The 27,933-nt window shown below is 34.3% G+C and overlaps 1 protein-coding gene across 5 annotated transcripts in view; it reads left to right on the top strand.

Moving 5' to 3' along the window:
• Positions 1-25,867, top strand: part of pico — a 112,830-nt gene extending 86,963 nt beyond the window's left edge. For 4 of the 5 annotated variants that reach the window (XM_066395258.1, XM_066395256.1, XM_066395259.1 and 1 more), the window contains 11 exons: positions 13,504-13,702; positions 16,248-16,486; positions 17,395-17,629; positions 19,066-19,298; positions 19,364-19,516; positions 19,598-19,797; positions 19,918-20,037; positions 20,101-20,282; positions 20,396-20,558; positions 20,641-20,899; positions 21,034-25,867. In XM_066395258.1, coding sequence (XP_066251355.1) covers positions 13,504-13,702; positions 16,248-16,486; positions 17,395-17,629; positions 19,066-19,298; positions 19,364-19,516; positions 19,598-19,797; positions 19,918-20,037; positions 20,101-20,282; positions 20,396-20,558; positions 20,641-20,899; positions 21,034-22,305 — 3,255 coding nt within the window. In that variant the 3' untranslated portion in view covers positions 22,306-25,867. Of the gene's footprint in view, positions 1-4,622; positions 4,749-13,503; positions 13,703-16,247; positions 16,487-17,394; positions 17,630-19,065; positions 19,299-19,363; positions 19,517-19,597; positions 19,798-19,917; positions 20,038-20,100; positions 20,283-20,395; positions 20,559-20,640; positions 20,900-21,033 lie in introns of those variants that run through there. The other variant, XM_066395260.1, reaches the window with a different exon arrangement.
• The last annotated feature ends 2,066 nt before the right edge of the window (positions 25,868-27,933 follow it).

Below are 27,933 nucleotides of genomic sequence, written 5' to 3'. Positions count from 1 at the left end.
ATACATATCTATTTGTTTAGGCTGTATTTTATTTTAAGCGAACATTGGAACTCTATCATATTGCCCCCCTATAAATTCTTGAGAATCATATATTTTGAGGTTATGCAAACTATTTATTAAGCCAGATTTAAAGTCAGTGCAAATTCGTTATATTTTAGAAAATGTCCAATACGTTTAAAATACAGCAATTTTTTTAACTAAGTACCTTTACGGTACTGGTCCACCTATGAACCGATCTTATAATGATATCAGTCTTGACAGCAGTAAAATAGTGTCAAAAATTAGACATTGTCAGTGTTATCTTTACTGCATATTATGAACAGGTGTAATATATTTCATGTTATACGGGGGCAATATATCAGAATTCCAATGCCTCCTTAGAAAAAAGGAAGAGAGTAATGATTTAATATTCTTACACTACAGAATGACTCTAAAAGTAGTATTATATATGGGGTTTAATTTATAATAGGGAATTTAACAACTTCTTCAGGTATGACTGGAAGAACGCTCATTTTAAAAATTGAAACTCACGTAAGTCCTTGTGCACATCCCTGTATTAATAAAACATTTCAAACTGCTCAGGATTTCCGAGAAAATAAATAAAGGTTTCTTAAAAATTATGAATAAAATATAAAATAATTATTATCGGGCAATTAAAAATAAACAAATTTCACACTCGTGTAATTGCCGCTTTCGCCTGGAGCTCGTGCTTAAAGAGTTTGCTTTTACCGACTGTTGTGTAAATATCTACCACCTAACAAGTGCGGAAAGTGATATTTTACCGCGCGTTTATTGCAGTTAGTCAAACGATTCGAAGCGAAATTCGGTCAGCAATAGAGTGCGGTATTGACACACTTTCGCACGTGTTGCTTACTTTTTGAGCTCAGTCTATAAATTTGGGTATTATCTGACATTACTGTCAAAAGAGAAATGACGTTGTGTTCGGCTTCATCCCCCAATTGTTAGTTCTTTCATTGTGTAGGAAAGTTTTCAGTGAGTATGTAGAAAGAGTTTTGTTGCAAGATTTGAATGATGTCAGAACCTGCTTTCTTAAATCTCGATTTTCATTGGCTGTACGTAAGAAGTTTTCCTGTGCTTACAATACCTTATGTGATACGGTAGATTAACTTTAACCATACCTGTTCTACATATAAACTGCTCCAGGCATATGAACAGGTTTGTTTAACTTTTTAATGACATGTTACATGAATCTATAAACAGAGTTTTAAAGAGATTTTTTTTACTTGCAGATGTTATCTTGGCTTCTGTCACTTGACAACATTCTGCAATAAATCAATTTTTTGCAGAATATCATATTGTTCTTAAAATAGTAATTATTTTAACAAGTGCGAAGAGTGATACTTTAACGCATGCAACTGCCGTTGGATAAGAAGGCAAGTGCGTGAAACACATTTTTCTGTAAAGTAGTTTTACCGTACGAATTTTTGTGTTCACTAGTACGGGAAAAAGGATCAAATGATTCGGATTCGGACAAGCAGTAAAGTGTGGGAAATACCCTTTCTTCAAGGGTCAGGAACATTATTTTTTCCATGAGCATATTTTAACGTCAGATATATTCTATTTGATGAACACACGTCACCAATCACTTTAAGATTATCAATGCATGTATCATGCAATAGCACCTGGTCTTCTTTTCTGCGGTAATACGAGAAAGTACAATTTTTCGCACTCAGGTGCGTGTGTAAAAAATTGTTGTTCTCGATGCAAATACAAAATCTGGTATAAAAAACAGGATTGCGGGCAGGGAAGATGACTAAGGTTAAATTCATAGTTACATAATAGTTACATACGTATGTCTAGTTCATTTATATATATTTTTATTTCATTTTGCGTTTAGTGCATATAAAATTGAAAAATTCCAATCTTGATCTTGATCTAATTTCAATGTTAGCAGCTATGAAGGCTAAAAGTAATAGCAATACTAATATTTAACCCCTACTGGCAGTTTTAAAACTGTTATATTGTCATGTTGCCTATTCGTTATCAGCACCAGCCAACTGTACATTCGTCAGGACCGACAAACTTATATTTGTTTACATAATAGGGCAACCCATTTAGGGCCGCTTACCCTTCAGATAACAAACCGCAAACTTATGTTTGAGTTTTCAGTGAAACATTTAAGTAGGGGCTATAAAATTGTATCGTATCATTCTAAAAGTTATATATGAAATTAAAATTTGGAGAAAAGAAGGTAAATACGTATCTTTACTTTACAAATTACTTCAAATTTTGAAGAATAGGGTTCAGGAACGTAATATAAATTTCAATAACGACTATTATAAACTTTGATTCTATTATCAACATTCTGAGTTAGCCTATAAAGAATTTCCAAGTTATTTGCTATAAACTGGTATGTTATAATCAGACCATTGAGAGACGTAAGTACTCCTTCATTCAACAATCCATAAAATTCTAAAACAGGAAACAAACGATTGTTGCTTTCTCATTGTCCTAATTCTAAAACATATAAAACAGCCTAATAACTGATGTATTTTTGGAAATTAAATCATTTTCTCCATCCGTTCGATTAAGCAATTTAATTTCCTGTATTTACTGAAGGCATTAAAAATTGGATTTTTGGGAAATCATATTCATTAATCAGTCTTATTTGTTTTCGTTTCCTCCTGCACAATCCTTTAGGAATAAGTACAAAAAGAGAAGATCAATGGGAAGATATGTAATCACGGGTGCATTGAAGCTAAAATAAGCAAGTATAACCACCACACACATCTCCACTAAATAAATGTAAAAGGGAAGATGAAAAGAAAATATGCTTCCTTTGTGGGAAAGCGCGGTTTAAGGTTTAATAATGTATATATTTGATATTATATAGGGAAGTCGTTTTGACTGGGGGAAAGCACTGCTGAATAATAGGTCTAATAGAAAATATAAGGTTTGTTATTCAATGGACGTCTGTTGTAACAATTTATATTAACTTGCTGGAAATATGAAGTTTCCAGAATTATTCTCGCATTTTGCTGTTTCCGGCATACATGGACCTTAACCCTTGATTGATACACATAATTTCAGACTAAACATTAAATTCACTAAATTTTCGCTTTTGCATTCACACCTTTTCACTGCTCTTGAAATTCAGACTCTGCCTTCTGTGGTTTCCAGACCACACATGCAAGCAGAGACCGTTGTGTTTTGAGGTATAGACTCGACTAGTTTTAAAGAAAATTTTCTTTTCCATTAAAAATAATTACGGTTAATTTGATATATTCAAGAAATACGAAAATGACCAAAAATTCTCACGGGCATCTATCATAATGCTACCTTTGAACTCAAAGGTATATGCTTCTTAAATATGTTATTTTAATTAAAATTGTCAAATGTTTTTTATCGCCCGTAAATTATCAATGATATTGTGAGACTTATTACTAAGACTAATTAAATTTATAAAACAAGTGCAGACACCTCAATGTCATGGTTGAATTCATATGCTTTGCTTTTCCTCTACTTAACAAATAATGTTGAAATTACGATTTTTCTTCCACCGTCCGGTAAAGAGACTTTTCACACACATATGTGGTAAAGTGAACTTCACCTCACGTTGTCACTTTTGGCGTTTTACAAAATGATATAATTTTTTTCTGATTTTGATTATTTTTTTTAATTTTGCGTTGTATCTGTAATGGTTTTCGAGATATCTGCAAAAAGAGTAATCATTAAAATATAGTTAATGATACACCTATATCACTTCTGCCAGTTTCTTCAAAAATGTTTGAGAAAGTAATCGAAAAACTCATAATTAAATTTCTTAAATAAAACAGAATTATTGCGAACTCTCTGCGCGGTTTCCGAGAGGGAAGATAAACCATGTGAATTTTCCTTCTCGTTGTTACATTGTGATAGTCATGGAAACAAAAGCCAAATACACGTCATCGTTGAGTGTTACGAATGAAGAATAAGCTTGTTTACAGCCCTCTTCATAGAGTCTTAAACAAATAAACTTTTCTCTAACATCAAAAGTTACGCATTCATCATATCCATCAGAATGTACTTATTCCTTCGCTTGTTACAAAATGCAAATTAAACTGGCTATTTAAATTGCAACATCTGTACAAACAACGTTGCCAAATAGTGCGCAAAGTACAAAGTACAGTTATAGAAATTAGAGTTCAAAATCTCTATTCCATCTGAGCTATGAAAAGTATTGTTATAAATGACTAAGTGTTCATGCCTGGATACTGATATTCATTACATATGATGTAATTGTTGCACTCTATGATCGCAACTCGACATCCACGTGCCCGATTCCTCCCGATCCCTCCCGACCGCGTGGCTTCCGACAGGAAACGCACCCGCGAAAGCAGGAATACGAGGCAGCAGGATCCCGGGCAGTGTGACGTCACTCTCGGAAAGATCCTGTCCTGTTGTCGAGCGGGCGCAAACCTATCCGTCCACTGACACCATCCTGCCGCCGGCTTACGCGAATTTCGAATTGTCAATTGTTACAAATTCCGGTGATACTCACGTGTGTCAATCTCGATTTCTCAATTTTACTAGGTCCATATTGTTTATGTACAAATCGGTCAATTACAGTGCGGTGACATAGACTGCGATGTGAGGAGGCATGTATGTGATTGAGCAAATTACACCAATTGAAAGTCATATGCATGTAGAGTAAACCAATTTCCCAAATTCTGCACGGGAAATTGGAAAGAATAAATTCGTTTCCTGCGGGAGTAATGTTCAAGAATTGGAAGTTTGGAAGCAAACAGGTAGGTTGGAGATTGGAGGTTGCTCGGGGACTGGGGGCTGAGTTACTGGGCTGGAGTGTAGGAAAGGTCATTGTGCTCGCTTGTTTTATGGCCGCTATTGAATTCGCTTCGGGTTGTATTTTAGGTGCAACAATAGGGCTGCAACATTCCTTCGGTTGTCTTGCTGTAGGTATTCGTGTAGGTAGTGGAAAGACAGTTAGTTGAATTGAGCTAAATTTGTCCAATGTATTAAAAAAACGTCTATACTGTTCTAGTACTACTGTATGAAGTGCTTCTTCTGCAAGGTGCAGCCCCCCACTACCTCCAAATTTTTCTATTATTCTTAGCACTTAATGTTTATTTTCACTTATTCCAACGTCCATCACATTCGTTCCGACGAAATCTTTCAAGACGATACGCATTTGCATCCAAGTTTATACCAACTATACTGCCGACATACTACCAAACCGAAATCATAGAAATCGATAGCCAACAAAAACTCTGGAATTCATTCGCTCCAGAAATTGTAATTAAATATTTGTTCCGTCATATCAGGGTTTCAAATCCTGTTCAGTCAGAGTGAATGCTTTGCGATGTAGGCCTTTCAGAATCCGAAGTCAAATTGAGCACGAATTCAAATAAGAATAAATCGATGTTATCAAAACTTGCCTCTATTAAGTATAAATCCCAATATGCAGATTGACTAATTAAGCAATTTTGAAAAAGTCTTCAGTAAAGGAGATTTCGCCGCGTTATGGTTCTTCCTCGATACCGTCTCTTACTTATCGCTAACGAGTAGTTAACCTGGAAAAATCTAATTGCATTATAGATAGCTAACTCGATATTCAAATATAGACGGGCAACTTTTTCCTCTTAGATTATCAATGTCTTAGAGGTTTATCTCTTAATCAGTTGATTGGGTGCCGATAGTTGTCTTATCGAATTTGAGTTAAGGTAGCAAATATTTCATGAATGTATAGCACTTCCTTTTGTTGTAATTTTTAATATACAGGTTATTCCAAGTCAGCTGGAGACTCTTTTTTTAGCACCCGTATATAGGAAATACAAGTTTCAAATATTACCTTCCAGATATTAGCGAATATTGTGAATATTTCCAAAAGTGTTCGCAAGATTTTTACTTTTCAAGGAGTTTTATCTAGATTAATGTATTATTGGGTTATATTATGTATCATATGTATTATAATATACAGGATGTTTTATATGAAAAAGCGGGGTTTTGACATCTTGAAAATTGCGAAAATAGTTTTGAAAAATTTTGTAAAAAGTTGGATATCTCTTATCTCTTCTATTTCTCTTATAACGTCTACATTCTCCGTAAAATCAGTTAACACTGACCAAAATTAATTCCTCAAGTGTCTAATTCCAAAATTAATCAGAGACATTCTCTTGAAATACTATATTACTCCAAGAAAGACAAATTTATTACGCCTCACACAAACTTGTCCAGAGACCCGAACAAATTAATTCCGAAGTTAAAAAGTTCCACACTCCCCTTTGTTTCTGCTCTCTTTTATACTTTGGCAGTTTGACCCAAATTGATACTCCATCCACGTATATCTATATAAGATTCTTCAAAGAAATTTAGTGGGAACTCACCATCACTGTGATATATTCCCAGACAATTTTTTGACGAAGATTTTTGATAGACGTTGCGAAATATCACCAACACTACAGCTGTATGGTAGATTGTAGTGTATCATTGGGTGCATTCAGGGAATATCGGCGCTGCAGCTCTATTGAAGCGGTTGCATTTCGCTATAGCTCTATCCTAAAACGATCGAGTGTACTACGCTTAAAATCTACGATTTTTAATTTTTACTTTTCATAAGATGAAGTTAAGAGCTGCTTGTGAAATCAAATTGCCAGACAAAAATCAGTCAGCAACTTCAGTATGTGCTACAGCGCTTTACTGCTGCAAATTCCCAAAATGCATCCGTTGTGATTTAATTATGTGCAACTCTTTGATTAGTTTACGTAATTAGAATTTTTAATGAATATATTTAAATGTCTTTAAGTCATCCGAACACTGGAAATGTAACATCCTATTTTTCTTCTAAAACGGAACTGCTGTAGACAACAGAAAAAACAGCAAATACAAATAAGTTACCCCCTAATGGTTAGAAGTGCGGCAGCCGAAGCATCAATAGTATAAAAACAGAACCGGAAAAAGAGAAAAATCTGTGTGAAGCTAAATTGAAGTCACGCTTCTTTACGTGCTCTCTGATTGTTATCGGTTATCTGTCGAATCCGAGGTTTCCTTTGATAGCCGTTGAGCCGCATTAACAAACGGCTTAATGAAACTGCAAAATATTCCAGGCTTCAAACATCCCTCTTGGCAAATTACATTGGTATTAAATAATGTAGTTCGAGTTCTCTAGCGTTGCTTCTCTAATTGCTCTATTAAATCTTGCATAACAAGGAATGAGAAGGTAATATGAACTTCCACTCAAATTCTAGAGTGCAGTAAAATTAAACGTTATTTAGCCAGTTTAATGAGATACCTGTTATTTCTAATAATGCTATTTAAGAGTGCAGCTTTTTGGGATGAAGAAACTGATTATTACCTTTATGTGCCATTAAATCAGAGAAATTGCAAGTTAACTCTTGTAAAGAAAGAATTAGGGCTGCATCGTCCTGATTAAATTCGAAGTGGATCAGATAGTACTTCAGTTCCATTTTATAATAGACATCAGGGGCTTAAGCCATTTTGAAATTGCAATTATGCGATCAGTGGAAGTAAAGGGAGCGCTAATCAGCAAATTACCTCAAGAAAAATGAGAATACTTAACACAATAGTCTTTCCGAGTATAGGTCAGATAAGCCTCCCCTTTTCCATTTATTAAATGAATTTAGCCATCAAACCCACATCGAAGACGCTTAGATAAAAAAGGTCATCAGTGAAACAAAACACCGTAAATTGACCTATAGATTTCGCCCAAAAAGAACTTCTTTCCTAATTTTCTGGTTTGCCCATGGGCGCACTAATTATTTTAGGAATATGCTCTCTGTTACTCTAGGCTCCTCATTTATGTATTCTTGGGGTTAAGAAATTAAATTCTTGAAACTAATGCACTTTAATAAGTTCACCGCCAAACTCCTGCTCCCAACTTCCTGCACCTGCCGACCCGTCACGTGTTGTCACTTACTACAGTATATCTGTCCTAGCACTAAACCGGAAGTAATTTCTAGGAACTTGAGCCAAGGCTGTGAAATAAGCGATGGTATCAGCTTTCAAGAAAATGTTTCTTGGACAAACAACAGAAACATTTCTCTCCTATCTTTTCTCTATTTATACGCCTACGTTCACATATTATTCGTCTTTTCTCTCTCAGTTCCTCAATATAATTCCGTTGAGAAAATATCTGTTTATACGTGGCCTGTGGATAAAATTCCAACAGTGTCAATTCGGGAAATCTTGCCGGCAATCATATTCTACCAATTCTCCGAATCAATTTTCCTACATATTGCTCATGTAATCATTCTTTATACTCTTACTGGTAAAACATGCTAAGATGGCACTGAACCTGGTTGAAAAGATTATATTCTTCACTCAGCCGATTTCTGATTTCATTTAATTGACTCTAATGGTGAAATATTAAATCACTTATTTACGATTTCCAAAACGTTGTTCTTGTGGGAACTGATTATGATCTTTAAACGCATGTAAATTTTTATTATTCCAAAATCGAAATGCTTGTTAATAAACAGTATAGAATATGTTCAAATATTTTTAATTCATTTTTTGGTCGATTACATAAAATAATTATATAATAAAGACACCACAATATTACTGGATTTATGCAATCTTCTATTAACATGTAAGCACTTTAACTCTGATTTTCTTTGAATTCGATTAAAGTTCTCAATTAAAAATGAAACAATTATCAAAATCTAAAGTCAAAAAATATTTCACATTTTCAATTTAATTTTAACACAATGTTTGGACATTTACCTCTTCTGTGGAAATGTAATTACATAATTTTTGCACTCGAAAGTCGGATTATTTATACCAGCCTAAATTATTCAATAAGTTATTGCATTTGCAAATACATCAAGATATTCAAAACAGAGTGTAATGCGGAAGGGTATAGCAGGATTAGAGGATTAACAAAATGGTAAATGAAGTGTCAAACTCGTAATTTAAAGCCGACAGGAGCGAAGCATTCACGCGGTAAATCCAGGAATTGTGTTATACCTGAATCAGGTGAGATAATCATTATTCAGTTTGTACTGTCTTGTTTTGTCTACGCGAGTCCGAGCTTATTGTTAAATTCGGTAATGCTTTATCGCTGTGGCTTTGTTGAAGTTGGACATGGACAAGTCAATAGACGTGAGTCCTGAAGTGGATATTGTTTTAAATTCTATAATAACAGTCCATCGAAAGGTAAGGGACACACATATCACAACTTTTTTGAAATGTCTCTAATCTGAAACATTTAAAAGTAAATCTTTTGAGATAATAAGTGCAACGCAAATTATCAATAATGTTTTACCAGTTTGCATTCCTGTAAATTAAATTTTATTAAATTTGCAGTTCAGTGGCAAGTGCAATTGCAAAACTAGTGCAAATTAGAGCGATAATTTACACTAATACGATTATTTCAATAGTTTTTCTAGTCGTTCTAGAAATGTGACATACAAACTGACATATTTCCATTTTGCATGCATATTTATCGAGAACGTGGTTAATGAAACTCCCGTCTTAATGTACAATTCGTACAACGAAATTGAATTTGCGCGAGTGCAAACTTTACAAAAATTATTATTTTCATTACTCCTATTATATTACACCTGAGAATTTTAAGAGAATTTGTGCGTGTTGTCTTTTTACTTCACCTTGTAACTCTTACATTTTTGAGATTCTAGTTTTGGCATTTCTACGTTGATAAGGATCTACCATCAATGTACTTCAGGCAAATGTCAAGCTAATATATGAACCGTTATTAGAAACCGACATTTCTGTTAATGGAGGCGTACTGAAAGCGGTCTTATTTTTAAATAAGTACCTTGTTATCTCCCCATCTAGTCTACAACATGTCAATTTTCCGCGGCAAATTGTTCCGCTTTCCTTTGCATCGTTAAAACGACATAATACATGGCTGCCTTTATCCAGAGCTCAATATCATTATGTAACAAAAAAAAGTTCCAAAATATTATTTCTCGTTACGGATTCCTACGCTCTTTCATACTTGTGAAAACGTTGAACATTAAAAGCGTTTTTATATGGAAAGCGTCGAATTAATTAAGCTGTTATGGAAAGAGGAAATCTGGATAAGGTTTGATTAATTGTCCGTTGCATTCGTCGATGTATCATGGGGCCTCGCACTATGGAAATAGCGGAATGAAGCTCATTTTTATTACGAGCTTTTTAGTAATTAAGATCTCCTATAGTGGGTGGACATATTGGATTTTTTTTTATTCTGCACATTTTCTGTACAATGAAATTCTCATTTTGAACATTAAGAGGTCAGCAAATTTTGATTTTGAAAGTACGAGCAAAATTAAAAATTGGTGTGAAAATGGTAGCTTTTTAGCAATGACTTGCCGTTGCGTTTTAGTAAAAGACCGATTGAAAAACCTGATAAGATTCTCCAGGATCTTTGAGAAAAACATAGTATAAACACAAAACAACTGTAAAAAGAAAGAGCATTGATAATAACCTGAGTTCACCCGAACAAAGATTCATAAGTATGAAAGTCGTCCACGATAAGGTTGCCCAAGTCAATCTGTACATCGTGGTGGTTTATGTTAAAAACATGATAGTTCATTGCTGAAAATTTAAAAATAAAAATAAGTTGAAAATTCAGTTCTGATCTTGAATTCTGAATTGGGTATTTACTAAAACGAAAATTGGAATATCCTTTTTTACTATACAGGGTATTTCAAATTCGACCCTCACCATTGGGATCTCGAAAACTAGAAGAGATATGAAGAAGATTAAATGGGGGCAAAGTTGCGTAATCTAGCGCTTGATCGAATACCATTTTCAAAACTTTAATTTTTCGAGTACTTCCGAAGATATCCGAGAAAAACTAAAAATTGGAGAATCCATTTTTTTTTAACGTTATTTGACAAGGAAGATCAAATCCATAAGCACATTTTCATTACCACTTTTTCTCAGCTACACGATGACATATTCAGATTTGCCATCCGACGTTTCGTCTTTCGGCTACCATTATCAATTTTATTTTGTCTTATGGGCGCCATATTGAATTTTTCTGGCGAAAAATAGTGCGTTTCATTCTGATTTCGTTGATATAAAACTTCTTATAATTTACTTTTTTAAAAGCCGAAATATTTAAATAAAAAGAAATATTACATAGTTGGCCTTGACTCCATCGAAAGACTTTCTTTTGTTCGCGATATATAACAGAACTCCTCCAACGAGATTAAAGCGTGTGCAGATTTCCAATGAAAATGAGCTTCAGAAATAAAGAGAAACGAGATATGTTAAGACTTTATTACAAATTTTATTGGAACAGTTCGAAAAGAGTTCAAATGTATTTTGAGTTATATCCGGGAAGACAACAGCCGCATAGAACATTATTTAAAACTTTGGATGAACACTTAGCTGAGTTTGGTACCTTTGAAAATCTTCTTCCTTTCTGCTTTCATACTTCATTTTAGGTTTTTAGTCAGTTTGGTGAGTTTGGTGCTTTTGAAATGTTCATCCAAAGTTTTAAATAATGTTCTATGCGGCTGTTGTCTTCCCGGATATAACTCAAAATACATTTGAACTCTTTTCGAACTGTTCCAATAAAATTTGTAATAAAGTCTTAACATATCTCGTTTCTCTTTATTTCTGAAGCTCATTTTCATTGGAAATCTGCACACGCTTTAATCTCGTTGGAGGAGTTCTGTTATATATCGCGAACAAAAGAAAGTCTTTCGATGGAGTCAAGGCCAACTATGTAATATTTCTTTTTATTTAAATATTTCGGCTTTTAAAAAAGTAAATTATAAGAAGTTTTATATCAACGAAATCAGAATGAAACGCACTATTTTTCGCCAGAAAAATTCAATATGGCGCCCATAAGACAAAATAAAATTGATAATGGTAGCCGAAAGACGAAACGTCGAATGGCAAATCTGAATATGTCATCGTGTAGCTGAGAAAAAGTGGTAATGAAAATGTGCTTATGGATTTGATCTTCCTTGTCAAATAACGTTAAAAAAAAAATGGATTCTCCAATTTTTAGTTTTTCTCGGATATCTTCGGAAGTACTTGAAAAATTAAAGTTTTGAAAATGGTATTCGATCAAGCGCTAGATTACGCAACTTTGCCCCCATTTAATCTTCTTCATATCTCTTCTAGTTTACGAGATCCCAATGGTGAGGGTCGAATTTGAAATACCCTGTATATGCATAAGTACTAGGTACGAAATATACACATTTCAAAGCAGTATTTCGTTGACCTCCAAATTGCGCAAGTTTCACAATTTAATCAACTCCACGTCTGTTTCCATTTACGAAATCCCCTGGCTGGATGTCATTATCTTGGACACAGTGTGGATATTTACATTTTCTCTGAAGTATGCGTTTTTGTATAATTTAATTTCACTTTTGTGAAGCGGGTTGTCGGAGTGTCTTATTTTTGTAATCAGTATTATTTCAATCTATTCTGTTGTTTAGTTCTTCCTTTACATTTGAACTCACTATGTGACCGTAGTCTAATAATATTAAGCATATGGACTTGTGTCTGTGGGATCTAACCATTCCACGATTAAAGGGAATCTCATCTCGTTCTTCGTCGGGATTACAAAATATAAGAACAAAAACTGCCTAATTCGAACTTTGTTTAGGATAATAGTAAATCTATTCATCCGAACCGTCAAAGAAATGTTTTACAACTGAACATATACTTAAATCCCTTTTAAACGGGGAATCCACTCGGAAAGGCTGCTCCGTTATTCATTTGCCCTTAACCTATTTTTTTATGGCAACCTTTGAAGGGATGGGCGCAATCCGCCTACAATTTCCGAGCTTTCGTGGCTTAATATCCCAATGGAACTGTAGGTATACGTTTTGGAATGTAATTACACCGATGGGTAATAAAAGAGGAGTGTAGGAAAACATACGATTTTCAGTTTTTTGCTTTCATGTGGTTGTCTTTCTTTCATATCGTTATTTATACACATACTTCATTACAGTTTTTTCCACTAGATTTACTTTTTTTTTATTTATTTGCGAAGCAGGTAATTTACATAAAAACATGGATGTCAAAGCCAGAAATAGGACCAAGAGGATGACAGTTATCCTCTTGGTAAAAAATTGTCAGGCTTCTAATATATTGGTCCTTAAAATAATAAACCGTTAAGATTTTTCACGTTGTTCTCTGGAAAAAATCTCTGGGAACCAATTAATTTTTCATTTGTTGACCATTGTTGACATTAAAAGTATCTACACTTTCTTTTTTCCTCTCGACTATTTAAATTGATCAACCATTTTTTTGAGGAGTAAAAGATTTGCCTTTACGGCATAATTTAAAAAAACTCCAACTTCAGCAAATTTCGTTCAAGTATTGATACTAGTCGCACGTTATTTCCCACTACTAATACCAATTTTTACCATTTTCCCTTGAGAACAATATCATTATTAGCACCGCAGAACTTATACATCAACTATCGATCTATAATTAACAGGTGGAATTAATGTCTTAGTGTTTGAGCTTGAACTAAGGCCAACATCATAATTTATCAAACTCACTTCTGGTCTACCTAATAGACACACATTAAAACTGACCTTTTGATTTCAGGGTCTTGACCCTTCAGCACACCTAAGACCCCTGAATTCCGAGATCGCGGCACCCAGGATAGACAGCTATAGGTTTTCTATGGCCAATCTGGAAGACTCTCAAGATGTGGATTTGGATGCCATACTCGGCGAGCTTTGCGCATTGGAGACAGTTTGCGATCAAGAAATTGGCCACGCAAGAGAGAGTAAACGATTTTCAGGTAAAAGTTGTCATTGATTTCTATAAAATTTCAGGAAAAGAAATTTGGGAAATTTTGACAGAAAATTTTATCGATGACCGAAGTACCGCAGATGCATATTTTTGACTTTTTGTAATAGACCGGGATTGGTTTTTTTTCTCTGAAATCGGTTCTCCTTTCTCTTGAAACAGACCTCATGGCATGTAAAAGTCAATATTCTGATTCAAATGATAAATTTGCAAGAAATTGATGACTTTGATTTCCCCTGTTTCAGTTAGAAAAAATTTCCAATAATGAGAAGTTGAGAATATGGTTGTTTATTTTTTATAACTCTTTTTCTTCAGTGTTCTTTCTGAGTATCGTGTTGATTATATTTTTGTTTTCAAACCAACAAGATAACAGACAGAGAAAGTTTAGGAATTAGAGTTGTTAAACTTTGCGTAGCTACGCCGCTTTTGGAAGACTTTCCAGTGTTTGTTAGTTGGGAAAATGTTGGAAGTCTAAGTTTAAAGCGAAATGCAAATAGGGGTGTAAGTTTGCTGTAAAGATAAAATCTTGAGGGGTTATGCAATTATCTGGCTCATGCTGAGATATTAACGGAGCTGACATGCATGGGCGATATAAAGGCTTAATTCGTATTATACATATGTATATGCATTGTTATATTGTTGTATACATATACGGGATGTCCTAATAAAGTGAGTTATATGTTGATTGTGATGATGGAATGAATCTATATACGATATGAGAAACAGATGCGCATAACTGTCATGAAATCCTGAAAATTCTGGAAATACTCCGAGTCCGTTTGCTGAAATAACATGAGCTTACTTCCTAATACTGGGCACTTTAATTCCGGGTGGAGACAAATTCCATTTCCTACAGAATAATTTGAAACTAGTTAGCGAGTTGCATTAACTCGATTAAGTCGCTGCCGCATAATACCTGAAAGTGAGCAAAGTGCTAAGTGGCCCACTTTATTGCTTTTAGAATAAAATTAGATTTACCTACAAAATGCGTATTCAGTACAAAAATAAGTTTTACAAAAAAAGTACAAAAATGCAAGTAGATTTGCTTGCAGCTCCAATCTCTGCAAATCCACTATCTGCGGAACTATCTAAACTTTTTAATGACATAAACTTTTACGGACGTCTCATAGTATTAAAACTTTTCTTCAATTTAGATAATGCCGCAACATCAAACAGTGCTTAACGATTAGAAGTTTTTTAATATTGTTAAGTGGTCAAGCACACCGCAATGATTAAGGAAGAGTATTACATAGGTAGGACTTGAATTAAAAATAACCTCCTTCTGGTAAACTCTTGATATCCATCTTCCTCTAGTTTATCGAAAATGTTAGCGAACTAAAAATAACTAAAGCTGCAAGTATTTCGCTATTCAGAAGAGCTGCTTAATTTTGGAAATCTATTTTTGGATGTCATACTTGTCTGTTCATTAGGTGTGACCACAGGATCTTGAACTTAAGCTGAAAATAATTTTTATGTTTACATGCATCATAACGAAGTCGACGTGCTGTTGCGAAAACAAATTTCACTATTAAGTTTACAATAATATTAAAAGAAATAAAAATATAAAAAGTTCAGAAATTTTGTGAGATTTTCAGGAATTTTAGTAACAACGCTAACTTTGATTTTTATAGTGTCTAGTGCCTTCTACATATTTCTACTACTTAAGTATTAAAGAAATTTAGCATGTAGATGCACTATCAATTTAAAGCAGTTTATGCAGAAACGCAGCCCTCACTACATCAATTTGATAGTCTTTTTTTTTAGTTTCAGACCAATTTCAACAATGAGATATTGTTTATGCGATCTTAAGCATGCCATGAAAATTACAAAAATTGCGTCTTTGAATCTTATGAAAGTGGACTATAGATAATTCTTCTTCCAAAGGAATGATTAAATCCATAAATTATAAAATTTCTATTGAATATTCAAGAAATTTGCACTAGTTTAAAGAGAGCCTTTCGGCTTAAGATGCAGTATGATAACCCTAATTATCTTTAATAACTACACATATTTTTACGTTGTGTTATTATGAAAAATTAGTATCGCACAGAGTCCAGTTTTCAAGGAGGGATTAGGGTTCCAATTTTTATACAATGTTGTGGCTGTAAGCATCCTTGATAACTGCAGAAATTTCAGCTTTGATTCATCAAGAAAGAGGGGGCACGCACTCTCTTCTCAACGGAAAATATGAAATTACAAGAAGTGGATAAAAGTTTTCAAGAAAAGTTTAAGAAATTTTAGACCTCAAGATACCGTCTGAAAGAAATGTGGTGTATGTAATATTGTTGATTGGACCCACAGAAATAAACAGGATGTTCCAAAAAGGTAGTTTCAAACTTAAGGAGACATTGTGGTGAATAATTTTTGTATAGAAATTCCTAGTTAAAATGAACCATTTCGACTCCATATTTCTTCAAAAGAAAGAACACTTTTAAACAACGATTATCCAAAATCAATTAATTTTGTTTTTTTATCTTCTATTATATATATTATTTATCTTAATCATTTGAATTGAAATCAATATTTTCTTTCTTCAGATGTTCAAAAGTTGTCTCTTCACGAATCTCGAACGCACAGTCGATCTTCATCTGAGGCCTCCCGTGGATTAACGGAGGATTCGATTCTTGGGGGCAAAAACGAATCTGGAAGAACCGAATCCCCGGACAACGATTCGGCTTTTAGTGATACTGTCTCTATGTTGTCAAGCGAATCGTCAGCAAGTAGTGGAGGAAGTGGGGCCAAGCCACAAACTTTAAATCTTCAAAACATTCATCAGGTAACTTTAATTCTTTTATAAGGTAAATATTAAGATTCTTCGATTTTAATAATCAATAAATTAAAGCGTCATTTATTAGCTGTTTCTACATAATTAGGTTCTGACGTCGACTTAAATAGGGATTTTTATGGACAAATCCAAACAACCAATCACCGGCCTGCATCATTTATTTTACCGAATGTCGCTTAGTTCTTATACATAGAGTGTGTGGCACAATCTAGACCATAAAATGCACCAGAATGAGTTCATTTTCTTTTGTCTAGCTTTTCGTTACAACATTCCGACTTTTATTGGCACTTTCCGGCTTTTAGCTCGAAATATCGACTCTGATCTTCGGCCTGTTACAATAGAATTATAACCCATATATATAATCATAAATAAATTTAAATGTTTTTGCTTCTAGTAAGATTTATGGTGGGCAACAATATATTTCCAATTTGCAAACCTATAAGGGATGTAAGAGCGTGGGCCTTGAAACGTTTATGGTAGGTTCCTTCGTTCTTGAATGGGCAAAAATAGTGCCTGCAAGGGATTTTATGAAGCCCTACCATTCAGCTGTCTACAAAAGGCCCTCTCTGATCATCAATCTCCTATATATATTTAGTTTGTGCTGGTATCTGGACCGCGTTAGTATTTTTATTAGAACGATGGTAGTAGACAATTATTCACGACTTTGTCCACGAATTTTCCCTAATTACAAGGTAATATCCCTTAATAATGAAAAATAAATGTTTAGATAACTGCTAACGTGGATAGAAAAAAGGCACACCATTATTTAGTAGTCTCTCTGGATGTTTTTTTTTTCGAGGAAATTTGCCAGAACTTTGATATTTTAGCCCAAAAATTGTTCTACATAGTTTTTGCTACGTTTTAATCCTATTTAATTTGTGGCATTGTTTATTTTTTAGGATGATGCATCGAGAATTAAAGCTGAAAAGATTCGGATGGCGATGGAAAAAATCAAAGAAGCCAACATCCAGAAACTCTTTGTAAAAGTCTTTACAACCGACGGATCCGCCAAGTCATTATTGGTGGATGAAAAAATGCTGTGTTCCTATGTGACCAGATTGTTAGCGGATAAAAACCATGTAAAGATGGATCCCAAGTGGGCCATCGTCGAACATTTGCCAGATCTCTATATGGGTAAGTCTCAACTGAAAACTGTTTTCAAAGCAGTTTTGAAAGTTACTTTAAATGTAAGTAAGTAATAAGTTTGAAAGCTGAGATGGTCGTGATGATATTAATATTTATAAGATATAGATATTTAATTTTATTTGGCATGCCCATCCGGCGACTAAACGGTTCAGAAAGTTAATATACACTGCTCATAATAATCTAACGAACAAGGATAATTGTTGACAAGTCCTCATATTGAAGAATGGACTAATGTGTTATTCACAAATGAGTGTTGGTTTCAATTTCGACCTGATACCCAAAGGCAACGCATTTGGCGTGAAACAGGATGGTTAGAATAAAACAGGCATTTTCAAGAAATCCATAATTATAAAGGAGATTCCATGATGATATCATATCGTATCCGAGTTCGCCACAAACCCTCAACCAATCACGGTACTAATGCCATGTGCCCAAACCTGTTGTCTTTCATTTTGCATATGCTACTGGTCTAGTACTTCTCTATATGCAAGACAATGCTCGTCCACATGTTAACCAGGCTACTGTGCATTGGTTCAGGGACAACGATATAACTCTAATGAATTGGCCATTACAATCACCCAACTTGAATCCCATACAGCACGTATGGGACATGCTGCAAAGACAACTCAATCTGCTCATGGTGTATATTCATGGCAATTTTTCGCTTCAGAACATCCTCAGGGCGCAAAGGCAACTTTTACCACAACACGCTATAGATAGGGTGATTTTGAGTATGACAAATGTTGCCGCGCTATTATTATTACTTGTGGTGGTAACACGAGGTATTAAAGACATTTTATGTGAATTTATTATGAATTGTCATTATATAAAGATTATATCCAAAAATATGCTTGTTCCTTGAATTCTTTTGAGCAGTGTATTTTTATAAGATTTAAAAATGTATTACTGAATTTTGCTACTGATTGTATGGCCAAAGTCTAAGTACAGGCTGATTTTTTTTCTGAACAAGCTGCATTCCTTTCCATGCATTTGCCTTATCAGTTTTATACATTACGCTTTACTGAGCATAAACTGCGTCTTTGTAAACAGCTGCTATCATTTTAAAAAATGAGGACACAATATTTAAACACCAACAAAAATTTGGAGAATGCTGCTCATCCTCACAATATTTTCTAATTTAAACAACAGATTCAATGTAGGGTGATTTAAACGTCCATTAAATTTTTACACAGTCCTAAAAAAGGCTAATTTAGGATATTTTCGGTAATTATTGAGGTACTTATGTCTTATAATTTTTCTTATCTCTGGGTGACTTTTTCACGAAAAGAATATGCTTTTGCATACGTTTAATTCAAATTAATTTTACCAAAAATTGCCAAAACTATCAAAGAAAGTCAATAATGTTAGTGATATATGGAAATATCTTTATACATCTTTAATTATAACGCCTTTTTTTCACACAGAGCGGTTCTATGAAGATCATGAACTGCTGGTAGACAATCTTCTTCTGTGGACCAGAGAATCAAAAAATAAAATTTATTTCGTTGAGCGGCATGACAAGATGAAGCTATTCACTCAACCTGAGCATTTTCTTCTCTCTTCAACGGACAAATCTAATTCTGTAGACTATGATGAACATTCGAGAAATATGCTCTTGGAGGACTTTTTTGCATCTACGAATGGCAACCTCCCCGAGGTAATTTTACTTCAAGATTAATTAATTTCGGGACATTGTTAAGAAACCATTTTGTTGGGCAACAGGTTGAAGGACCTCTTTACCTCAAGGCTGACTCAAAAAAAGGCTGGAAAAAGTACCATTTCGTACTGCGGGCCTCAGGACTCTACTATTTTCCCAAAGAAAAAATCAAAAGCGCCAAAGACTTAGTGTGTTTGGCCACTTTTGATAACAATCAGGTAAATTATAGAAAAAATAGTATCAGAAATCTTTCATAGATGTTAAATTTCTCTGAAAAATAAATTTTTATCTCCATGTAGGTTTATTATGGGGTAGGATGGAGAAAGAAATATAAAGCACCGACTGATTATTGCTTCGCAATTAAACACCCAAGACTGCAAGAACCAAAATCAACAAAGTTCATTAAGTACCTGTGTGCAGAAGATCACGTGATTCTGGAGAAGTGGATTATAGGAATGAGAATAGCTAAGTTTGGGAAGCAGCTCATGTATAATTACAGGTAATTTTTTATGATTTAGAGTTACTAAAGCTCAGTATATATTCATATACATATAATTATATTAATTAAAATAGTTACTATAGTTAGTGTTGATGTTTAAATAGTTTTATCGCCTCCTAGGGCTTTAATGGACGAATTGGCACAAGAAGAAATGGACATTTTAGCTAATGCAAGAAGTTGTTCCGTACAATCGATCGCAGTTCAGAGCATACAATCAAACAGCACAACTCCGACTCAAGGGTAAGTAATCGCTCTACATATGCTCCTTTGGAAAATGCTTTCTAACAGTAAATTCTTCTTTAGATACTCTGGAAGTGAAGCAGGATATGGTACTGCATCTGGAAGTGAAATTTACTCAGCTACAAGTGAAGCGAGTTCAAGTTCTGGACGTCACAGTAGAGCCAGTAGTTCAAGTTCCAGTGGATGTATGTCTGACGGAGCACCTTCAAGTTGTGAAAATGCTTTTGATTCTGAATTTCCAATGGGTATGCCTTACTAAATATAGCGCATTTATAATTACCGCTTCATATGCTTCATATGTATATGTTACAAAGGATAATTGGCACGATTTAATTAACAATCCAAATTATGGATTTAGGCACAATAAAACGAAAACCGTCAATGAAGCCCAACCTGCCATTAACCAACATGACAAGGCAACTAAAGGAAGTAGGAGAAACTAGAGACGAAATCGATGGTATTTTGGCGACCAGCCCTGTTTCATACACCAATACCGGAACTTTAACTAAGAGGCACAATAGGTGTGTAATTTTATTTATAGTTTTTGATTAAATCTTATCAACTTTTGATTTAAATTCGCAATAATTCTAATTATTCTTTTAGACGGAAATCGAACAATTCCAACGATGATTCATCTAATAGTGGAACATTAAAACGGCAACACTCTTACAAAGCCAGGGGCTCTATTGAGTCCATGGGCAACCGAAGCGGAAATTCTACCCCACTTTGTGGAACTCCTGTTCGCGAGAGAGTTAGCCCGTTTGGAGAAAGAACGAGTCCATTTGGTGAAAGGCCTCCGAGTGCCTCATCAATGCGGAATTCGCCTATGTCACCTCCAAACGGCTTGGAGTTGTCTTGCATGGTACGATTGTATTTTAAATTTTGAATGAGGCTTGTATATTTTAAACTGCTTCAATTAAATTTTAAATATTTTTTATAAACCCACAATAAAAACCCATTGATAGTATCATATTAACCAACAAATTCATATTTTAGACTGACTCGATCACATCACTGCCACCACCCCCGGAAACTAATGGCGACGTTATCAGCGATTCTCCAAGTTATCAGCTGCCGCCTCCTCCGCCGGAAGTCTATAACTCCAATCTCTCTCTTGATAGTCTACCTCCACCGCCCAATCCTGGCGATTTACCGCCGATGACCGGCTGTGAACTAACTGGAAGTCAACTTAGCTTAATGTCGTTGCCTCCTCCTCCGGGTGAAGACACGGGGACCATACGAAGAAGAAAAGATACCGGAAGCGCCAATTCGAGCGCAACGGCAACCCCCACTAATGTTCTGAGTCCTGAAAGGACTCCTACTCAGGGAATGTCCCCCGATCAAACCCCTACACATTCTAGACTGAACACCCCATGCGTGAGTCCCCCATCGGGATCAAATTGTCCCACACCGACTCAGAGTAGCCCACCTAATGGCTTTAGCCCCAATACTAGAAGTATAAATAATAGTATGTACGGTCAAAGTAGCCCAATCTATGGTCAGAATCATGACAGAAACCTGTCTAACGGGATCAGCCACCATCAATCTCCTCCTTCGTACGTTAATCCACCGCAATATAGACATTCTAATACCTTACCAACTAGCCCTGCTTTTAACAATAACAACGGATTGAAATCTTCATTGAGGCAAGTCTCTTTACCTAGACAAATATCTCAGAACAGCATTGCCTCAACTAATAGTAGTGGCTCATCAGGGAATACTTCGGTTTTCGAACAAAGAAACTCCCCCGTAAATCAGAGGAAAGTAGCCTTTCAGGAGCCTGTAAGCCCGAAGAAAGGCAGTAAGAAGATTAGTTTCAATCTGACTCCTCAGGAGGTTCCTCCTTTACCGAAAAAACCTGCACCTCCCGTTAGGTCAGAATCTACCAAGCTCACTAGCCCTAAAAAATTGGCAGAACCTACAAAGGATTTTCTGCGTGATTTGCAGAGGGTGATGAGAAAAAAGTGGCAAGTCGCTCAAAAGTGCAAGTTGGAACCCGAAACTACACCTCATGAGGTTTTAGGCTTTAGGGATCCTCCAGTATTGCTTCCAGATTATAAAGAGCATAATGTCTCTAATTGGGTGAAGGAACATTATGGGTCAAATGTCTACGAAAATGTTTATAGGGATGAAGCAGATGCTGTAGTGGAATATGTTTCTTCTCCGATGCATTTTAGTAGGAACGATTTGAGAAGTTCGAAACGGCCGCCACCTCCTCCGCCAAAAAGGAGCGAGACCACGCATTTGAGTACGCCTAAGACGCATTGATGCTGCGTTTCCTAATATAGCTTTTGAAACAAAGTCTCATATCAATATGATGATAGGTTATTATTATTGAAGATAAATGGTATATTCTGTGAATTTATTTTTTGAGGTGGATATTCTATAATAGTAATTCACAGAGGTTTAGCAAAACCTTTAAGGCGAATTTAGTCCTTAATCTCTATGGGTCATAGATCAAAAAATAAACTTTTCAATGACGTATAAGGCAAAATTGTGACAATACGTTATACCTGCCTATTTTGCTTTCTTCCTATTTATCAGCTTTGATTTAAAAATAGCTTGCAACAAAACAAAGAACAAACTCTGTGCAAGAAAGTCTACCATATAAATTCAAGACTACACATTTTACTCAGTTTTAGGCCGAAAATTTAACAGTATTATTGAATTTTTCCCAATTTCTTCGCTTAACTACCGAAAAAAACTAAAGTTTTCAAAAGCAACTCGACATTTTTATGTATAGTATTTGATCCCAATCGAAAAATTATCAGAAGCATCTAAAGGTATATGGTAAGCCATTATACTTTTAATTCAAATGAGGATCACTATTTCTGAAAGACCTTCTGTCACATATAAGGTTCACTGTCCCAAGGTGTCATAATTCTAATAAGTTTTTAAGACATTTACTAGAAATTGTCAGTGTAAAGTGCTCATTTTTCCCTCATCAATTTAGATTTGTTTTAGTTGTTTGCATAAATTGTCTATTTGTCGGGATCCAAATATCAAGAAAAACGATTTTTTGGACGTAAAATTAATTAAAAAATTGTTCGGTGTGTATTTTCAAACCTATTCCTTGATGCGTCTAAGTTGAAATCGATATTTTCCCTTTTTAATGTAAATCCTTCTATAACCTGTTTAGTCCAGCTTCCAATCAAACTAGATATTTTGGGTAATCCATGTTACTCAAGATGTATAGTTTTTTTGGAAACTGACCTGCAACTAATTCATATAATTTTGGGACTATAAGGACTGGGACTTTTTGGTCATAATATTTTCCTCATCTTGATTTAAAATATTACTAAAGACTTAAGACAATCATCAAATGACTGCCAGAAAAACTTTTAAAATTGGGTTTTTGACGCATGAAGACTGAAGAAATTCCATCATAAAGGTTCACAAAAAGAAATATTATTTTATTTCGATACCACAAGGTTATATAGAGTGTCTCGATGGTATGGTGACCTCGGTTATATATCATAAATTGGACTAACAGGGCAGTTTGAGCCTTACAAAAATTGTAATGGTGAAGTCGTGCAACTGTTGCGATTTCTGCTTAATGGCGGCATGGTACCTTTAAATTTAGTATGCTTCCGGTTACGATTAAATGAGCTGCTATTATTTTTCCTTCTAATTTCAAACAGTTGCAAAACTGTGACATCATTGCTACCTCTTTTGAATGACGCTATTGAAGGTTTAGATTGTTTTAAGTTTTTGTTTCAAACCTCTCTTAGTTCTTAAAGTATTGAAACGTACACAGGTATCACCAGTTCCAGTGGAAACCTAGGGATTGTTCAAGCGAAAAAAGACCGCTTAAGGTTTAATATGCCTCCAATAAAGAGTAACGAAGGTAACTACGGTAGGAAAGGTAACTACGGAATCGATACTAATCTAAATATTGAAGTGGAGACTCGAGCCGAACTAATTCCGCCAAGTTCATTAGTTTTTGTCAGAGGCATATTAAACCTTCTACAGTCCTTCTCCCATTTACATAGTCCCTATGTTTCCACTTGAACTGGTGATACCTGTATAATATCCACATATATAATTATAAAATAAAAAAAATTATTAAGAGAAATCACACGATTAGATTTTACAACATTATTGGTTGTCAGTCTCCCCTTTATCTTACTGCACTAAACTTTTTTGTGGTGTACCACCGACTATTTATGTCCTGCAATTTAAATAATTGTTTACTTTTCCTCGCATTTTTTACAATTTTTGATATTATACAGGATGTTTTATGTGAGTCAGTTACTGGATTTTTTTGCTGTGGTATGATTTTTGATAGAAAGTAATGTATATTTCAACATTTTTCCAGTCGAGTGAATATCAATTAAAAAAGTAGGGAATTAGGGAAGATTAAGGGGAAAAAAATTATTATTATTTTTTGTTACATTTTTGACTCTATGACCCATTGCCCCGAAGTGCTACCATCCCACTAAAGCTTGGTAAAACTACTGCCTTTTGTTGCCTATACATATACCTATTATCTGAATATTATACCGAAATTTACACAATACTTTTATAGTTATTATATAAAGTGATTATTACAAATTTTCCTCATCATAAATATTCGATTTGGACGTCTGTTTGAAAGTTATATTTTCAATGTAACATTACACGAGTACTGCCAATTTCCCACAATGATTTGGCTTTTAGCCTAAAGTACTGCCTAGACTATATATTTTCAGGCGCTATTGTGATTTATAAATTAATAAATTAGAGGAGGAATGATAATGTGCCATTATCCGAGTGATTTTGCTGACTTAGACGGTTTCTTTCAGTTCTCTGGGAAACAGTTTATCATTGAACAAGCGTCAGTGCAAACTTTTGTATATATTAGTTTTTAGATTTTTTAAGTTTCTTTTGATGAAAAATGTCAAACGTTTTATGGTGCTTATAGTTATATTATTAAGATGAATTCGTAGATCTAGCTGATAATGTAGCAAAATTTTGTGTGTTTTTATAAATTTTATAAACAATTTTTACATGAACGACTTTCTATCTCTAGTTCTTATTTATGACGATATAAGTACTATCATGTATACTTTCGTTGGAGACATGCGTTTTGATATATTCTTTTGTAGTGGTGTTACAGGGTTCAAATTTATTAATTTCACTTCTTTCTTCAATTGTCCTCCACGGGTTTGTATATATTTATGAATAACGTTGAGGTCAGACGGGTCTGAAATCCAATTCTACTGGATTCCGCTTTGTCGGACTCAATTCGACTTCACGTTATAATTTTCAATTGTTTCCTACATTGTAGAACATAGTGTATATTTTATTTAAGAACATATTAATTAAATATAAGTAAGTATTAGTAATTTGTTTGAAAACGAAATGGAAGATCTCTACAATGCCATTGCATTAGTTAACAGAAAGATAAAATTTCCTATTTCTATTACTTTTTAAATGTTTTTACTAACATATACATATTTATATGTAGTTAACTATCTAGGGGTTTTACAAAAATGTAGACAAGTATTTTAGTAAATGAATAGGCATTTTTAGAAATTGTTAATTTTCTATATTTGTTTTTCTTTTTCAAGTTTTAAGCGAAGTTTCATAAGTTGTTCTTGGGGTATCCAATTTCATTTCATGTAACTTATTATGTGGTTAGGGCGCTGTGGGTTAATTCAATCTTGAGAAAGCATTTTGGTTAAGATTTCCGAGCATCTTGCAATTTTCTGATGGACTATTATACCTTACAGTACCGATAAGGTGCTTATTTGTAATAAACACTTTGTATACTGTCTACCATTTATATATTGATATACTAACTGTTGCGCATAGTATTATATTATAAATAAAATCTCTAAAAACAGCATTACCGTGATTGCGTTTCAATCGTCATTTCGTCCCGTCATTTGAGACAGTACTGCTTCTGGTATTAATGACTATTCAGTAACACACCATTAGGCTTTCTGTTTATGTACAAGGTGTCCCTAAAAGGGCAGTACAACGCTTGACCAAACATTTCTGAACCAAATATAAGGCGTTGTAGGCATACTTACCTATATCCAATGTGGTTTCGTTTTGCTGCTACAGAACGAAAAAGTTCTCAAATTAATACCGTTTTTTCAAAATAATTGTTAAACGTTTTTATCGATTTTCGATAATTTTGGAACTAAGAATTACTACACAAATTGAAGTGTCTTGATGTGAGCGGTATCTTTCTTAATGCGTGAAAATATTTAAATTGTCGCGTGGTTCGTAAATAAAATTTTCTTATGAAAGGTTGTACTTGGCATTCTCATTGTTTCTATGAAATGGCATAACGACAGTCGACTTTCAGGATTCGTATCTAAAAGAATTTGCATGTCCTGTACATGATAAGGATGGAATAACTGTTCTTATAAAAAATTATTAATATATATATGGCCTATATATGGTATTTTTGGAAACCACCAATTCGAATCCTAAGCGTCTACAACTTGATTTCTATTTAAAACTGCCTCTTCAACCTCTACACTCCGAATTGTGGGTTTGCCTATTCAAATTAACATTATTTGGATTAAAACTACTTGTTACCCTAGGTTGCCTTTCAACACTCGCGAAAGTTTGATGATTAGGAATCTTTTCACACACAACAAAAATTCAATATTACATAGTCCCTGACAAAAATTCAATATTAATTACTTAAAAGAATTCATTATTAATTCCCAAAAATTTTCGAACGTCTCAAGTTATGATATCATTCTTCGGCCACGTCCAAAGATGGTTCTAAATACCTTTCAAAAGAGCCAAAATTGCAAATAATTTCGACTTTCAACTAAACTTCTAATTTGTACTCATTGACCTGACAAAACTTAAGTGTAAACCACAAGAAACAACAATGAGAATTCACCCCCGAACGCCAAAAGCGTAAGCCAGAATCACGTCAGCAACATCCATTATAAACATCGAATTAATTACCTGCGAAGTGATATCGGTACAACCTGTCTTTTGTAAAGCTACAACTGATTGCTCTTAGAAATTATGTATGTGAAGTTTCTAGATTTAGTAAAACGGGAGAAAAGTTTGTGAATTCAAGGTAGCAATTTCATTATGCAAATATATCTCGACAGAAAAAAAAATATATTTCCTATTGCAAATGAACTTGATCGAAAAAGAAATCTGAGATTTTTCGAGAACAATACAAATTTAGAATTTCGTACATTATTAAATACATCATGTTCATAATTAATATAGACGGGTATATAATAAAGATAACACCATTACCAACCTTACCATTTTATATACGATCTAATAAATTCGCTTTTCTTATGAACAAAAGCCATAAGCACCATGTCGCGATCCTGCAGGAACAATACCTTTTCCATCAAATTGTCCAGAATTCGTAATTTTTATTAACAACATATTTTTACGTAATATATTCTATAATTTTTTAAAATCTTGGAAACCGCTAGAATTGCCTCCGGAAGAGCCAAAATTTAAAAATCATTTTGGCTCAAACCAGAGGCGCACACAGTTGACACTTGAAACACAAGAACATTAAATTAAATTTTCTAAATTGCAAATAAAAAAATTTTGAACGTATGTTGACCATGGATGCTACCATTGAGGTCGTGGAGCCCTGAAAAGACACTTTTCGGATCTCCGTTTTAAAACTAAAAAAGATATTGCCAAAGGATTTTCGTTTCAAGCTAACTTGATCATTAGTTTATTCCGTATTTCGAATATCTTGTTTACCGTGATACCATTCAGCTGAATCATTTAAGAATCTATATACATATATAGGAACGAAAAAGTAGAAAATGTTTTACTATCTGCGTTTTGTAAAGGTACAAGTCGTAGACCGAACACTTAATGATACGATGACTTCCCAATTTTCAAATAACTTTACACCCTTTTTTGCGAGCGTACTGCTAATCGGTCTAACCATGGAAGCGA

The sequence above is a fragment of the Euwallacea similis genome, chromosome 11 (assembly GCF_039881205.1).
Source record: "Euwallacea similis isolate ESF13 chromosome 11, ESF131.1, whole genome shotgun sequence".
NCBI lineage: Eukaryota > Metazoa > Arthropoda > Insecta > Coleoptera > Curculionidae > Euwallacea > Euwallacea similis.
This window is presented reverse-complemented; position numbering and strand designations above follow the sequence as displayed.